The sequence below is a fragment of the Malus sylvestris genome, chromosome 14, assembly GCF_916048215.2.
Source record: "Malus sylvestris chromosome 14, drMalSylv7.2, whole genome shotgun sequence".
Taxonomy (NCBI): Eukaryota; Viridiplantae; Streptophyta; class Magnoliopsida; order Rosales; family Rosaceae; genus Malus; species Malus sylvestris.
Window position 1 is genome coordinate 3,680,354 of NC_062273.1, and position 4,597 is coordinate 3,684,950.

At 36.4% G+C, this 4,597-nt stretch overlaps 1 protein-coding gene across 1 annotated transcript; it reads right to left on the reverse strand.

The window, feature by feature from the left end:
- Positions 1–1,305: 1,305 nt before the first annotated feature.
- Positions 1,306–3,518, reverse strand: LOC126600428 (aluminum-activated malate transporter 8-like). Its single transcript, XM_050267002.1, has 6 exons — positions 3,224–3,518; positions 2,994–3,134; positions 2,493–2,765; positions 2,258–2,385; positions 1,965–2,108; positions 1,306–1,809 (listed from the first exon to the last, which is right to left on the reverse strand). Exons 1-6 carry the CDS (start codon positions 3,516–3,518, stop codon positions 1,306–1,308), a joined length of 1,485 nt encoding a protein of 494 aa, XP_050122959.1.
- Between the last annotated feature and the right edge of the window lie 1,079 nt (positions 3,519–4,597).

A 4,597-nucleotide genomic window follows, 5' to 3' on the forward strand; every position in this document is an offset into this window, starting at 1 on the left:
TTTAAAAATATTATTTGAATTTTTTTAAATTTCTTAATTTGTGGGACATTAAATGCATAAATGCATGAGTTAAATCTCTTAAATAATATTAAGGACATCGATCAAAATATTTAAATAAATAAGGTTTCAGTTCAACAATTAGGTCGATTAGGGACCGAAACAAAAATAACCCATATAACAATGATGAAATAGAGAAGGCTAAAGTAAGCCAATTCAAGTTGATCTTTTGTTTTGTTTAATATTGCGGAGGTCTATTACATTGTATAATTGTCATATGGGTTTATACAAAAGCCAACCGTTTATCTTTTTTATATTGTATGACACTCCTTTTTTTTTTTTTTTTTTTTTTTTTTAACCAGCTGTTCTCTCTGTTAAAGCGCTATGATCCCGTCAATGAATTTCTTGGCCTATTAGCAATGCATGTTGTTTTAATTCCTGTGTACTCGATATACAAAATAATAATTTTAACCATATTTTACTTTTTAAAACATAAAAAAACATATATAATGCTGGTATATGCTAAGCTTCCTAGGACCTCAGTCGTCACTTCTCACGAGAACATGTTCAAATAAAATCAGGATGCGTGCCTTTGGTCACATACTAGGGCAACAAAAAAACTAACGAAGAGGCCACTGAGCCCACAATACGATATGTTAATGCTACAGAGCATAAAATTGTTAATATAGTTTTCACTTGAGAATATTGCTCAATTTTGCACTTAACTTCTAAGTTCTAACTGATCGGCCAATCAATCGGCCAATTACGCTATTCTTACCTTTCAACCAACCCCTTCGATTAGGTTTTTGTAGCAATATATAATCTCGGTCTCTTACCTTGACACCTATAACTTCATTTTTTTAGAGTAATGTAAAGAGTACTTCTTTTGATTCTTTATAGGGAAATAAAGTTTTTGTTTCTTCTCCTCCCTCTCACCACCCTTCATCTCTCCTTTTTTCCATATAACTTCCCTAGATCTCAGCACAAAAAGTGAAGAAAAAAAAATAGTTATCAAACGCGCCTTAAGTTTTTCAATTGAATTCATAGGAGAACACCAGATACATAGCCCAAGGGAAGAGAAACATATTTTCTTCTTTCGCCTCTACTAGGTATATAGTGGGAGGACTCTTGTTGCAAAAGTTTGAATGTGAAAAATGGGGAAATACTGCTAATATGTCTTTCCCCTAATAATCTCATTACTTCTTTTTGAAATTAGAACATGATCGCGTTGATCATTTTACTCAACAAAATATAGTATACAAGTTGAGTATTTTCAACCAGATTACTACTTGTTAGAGTGACAAATAGTTACGCTTCCTCCCTTGGTTTTGGGCCTTTTGGTGCCTGAGGATTAATCTCATTTTCTTGGGAACCAATGTTTGTTTCACCTACGGTGATTATAACATGGGCATCTTCACCATCCAAAAGCACAGGGTTAACGCTTCCCCTGTGCAGCAACAGTGGCTTCTCTTGTGATACAGTGCACTCCACAGCTTTTTTGAAGTGTGCTAGTTCAGAAAGCTCATGAACTGATTTAGAAATTTTTTCTACCCCTTTCACAATCTCAACTAGTATTGAAGCAACTGTTGCAGCTGGTACAATTGCAAGTATGTCTGCAGTTTCTAGTGATGCAGCTTTGAGTGCAATTTTGAGGTCTTTGACTGCAGTCTTGGAGTTCTCCAAATGTTCACAAGCATCTTTTGGTTCTTCCATGGTTTTGATTGCTACGGCTAATGCTTTTAGCGCTTTTCCAGACTCAATACTCATAGTTTTGCAGGAGTCTTGAATTATCTGTAAAAATTCTGGTGGAACCTGCAAGGATGATACAATCAATTAAGTAGTCAATCAAACTACCAAGGCAGATCAATTACACATTATATAAATACATGTAAAATGGTCATTTTCCTTTTGTTAAATATTTTAATTAAATTATGGACCCTTGAAGAGTATGATGGTTCGATATATACTTGTACATCTGAGTTGATGTGACCATTTAAAGTTTCAATCTGGTAGGCACATTGCCTGGCAAGGGCACCGATCTTCAAGTACTGCTTCCATGGATGGCGAAATTTAAAATGGCCATGTCCTGGTTCCCATCTTGCAAAATTTGCCTATACAAATATACAATGTGAGTAGACCATACCTGGCAAGTACAAGTTGTACCCATAATAGATGGCTAGCTAAAGATATTAGTGGTTTCCATGCCATGGTAAAATTTAGTGGCAGCAGGGAAGGAGCAAAAAGATGCTTTAGTACTCACCAAGGATTCTTCACTGCTTTTTGAGTTGAGGACACTCTTATATCCTTGAAGAAATGATTCCTTACTTTTGGAGACAATGCCTGCAGACTTTCCATCCTTAGGTAATGGAAAATATTCACCACCAAAACCTGTAATTAATTAGTTAAATAGATTGCTTATTCTTAGTTGATCTTTTAACATGTTGAGGAAAACTTAAGGAGCTAGAGCCAATGAGTTAATATATAATTTAGTTTACCAACTAGGTAGTTTGCAAGATTTTCTATATTGGAAGATATCAGCTTGTGCAGATCTTCACCAGCCCATACTGGACAAACAAAAGCTGATATGATCATGCAGGTTCCTCCACCTATTGCAATTGTTAAGAGTCTCTGATTTGACATCTCCAAGATCCCTTCAACATGGTACCCCGAGACAGTCACCATGCTAAATGTTAATATGAATATCAACACCCCATAGTCATATCTCGCCTTTATCCGTGGGAAGAACCGTGAGAATGTAGATGCTGCAGCTGCAACCATAAAAAACACTTGCATGCGTTAGTATAAGCAATAGTCTTTTATATAGAGACAGCCTAGCTATAATAAGAGAAAACTTCGTGCCGGATCATTTGTCATGTTCATTACGTCAGAGATAGTGAATTAGGGCCGTTAATTAAAGTGGGTCCATGTTGGTCATGTCAGATATCCGGCAAAGAGAACGTTAACTCGACGCACTATTTTCTTATGTACAAATATACCTAGTAGGAAGACAAAGATCCCAAGCACAATGGGTTCTCCTTTCACTCCAAAAAGACTAGCTATGTGAGTAGCTCCAAGGCCAAGAGCACCAGCAATGAATGTTGCAAAACCTCTATTTAAACCTTTGCTGAGGGTTGCACCTACACAGAAAATGAAAATAAGCACTTGATTTATTTGAACATGATAAGTTGAATGAAACTCTAAAGTATGTACACTATTTTTCACTTACCTACAGTGAATTCAAACACTACTACCACGGTTATCACCGCCCAGATTCCAGCAATCCCAATACCATCGAAAAGGACTCTCCAGTAGTATAATATGGACACCAATGTAAGAGCCAAAGCCACTTTTAGAGAGTGAGTTACTCTCCTTGGGTCGTCTTGTCCTAGCTTTATAATGCTCTTCACAACTTTGACAACCTTGGTACTCAACTTTCCGAGCAAGGCCTTGAGCCATCTGCACAGCCGCGAGAAAAACCTGACCTTCTCTTCCCCTGCAGTTTCTAACTTGGTGATCTCCATATTTTCAGTTTGGCGACAAACTGGATTAAAAGGTCTGAAAGGTTTGAAGAAAGATGGTTTTCCTTTCTTAACAAGTTATGTCCTATATATTAAGAAAAATTAAGCTAATTAAAGCCTTCAGGAAGATGGTTTTCTTTCATAGCTTCTAAAGACTTTAGAAAGGGGGAAGGGTGAAGAAAGTGGAAGCAACTTTGATGGGTTAAAGACTTTAGAAAGGGGGAAGGGTGAAGAAAGTGGAAGCAACTTTGATGGGTTGAATTCTCTCACAATTGGCCCTTATTTATAAGGCAAAGAGTTTGGTGTGAAGGAAGAATATTTTATGGAGAGAAAGATTTTGCTTGCAATTGAGAGAAAAAGGAGGGTTTTGAAAAGCGTGGGCTGACTAGGTTTTTACTTGGATCTGAGTAATATTTAATAAAACCCACAAACTTCAGAGCATGATGTTAATTTATCCCACTTGTCAGACTAGAGAAATCAAGAGTTCTTCAACCCACTAGTCACTCACAACTCTACTTTCACCACTACTATGAGGTTAAAAGTTTAAAACCTTCAGCTAGCTTGGGTAATTAAGTGTATATTTTAGTTTCCATGAAAACTCTCTCTGTTTCACACACAGGCATACACCATCTTTGAAACCCTAAATTTCCGTACGTAAAACATAGTGTGATCACTGTTAAGTCTCTGTGACTTGCACTGTGTTCCACTGTTGCGAGAGAGAGACAGAGAGAGAGAGAAGATGGTACCAGTTGGCTAACTCAGTTTTGAAGTTAATAAGCAGAACTGGTATGCATTGACTTCGAGCAGAGTATGCTTTCACCATGCCATGCACTAACCCCACCTGCTTTATTTAATTTAGGTAAAGTTTCATCATACTCTACAATTATTTACTAGGAAAGTAGAGTGGCAGAGCCATAAATTCTGTTCAGGAGGGTCAACCTTAAGTGCCCATAAATTATGTTAAATTGAGCTTATAAATAAAAATTACTTAAGAAATGATCATTAGTATAAACTTATTTAGCATATTTTTTTTTTTTAGTTTCCAACCTTGATATTGTTGTGATTGAATTAATTACATTATA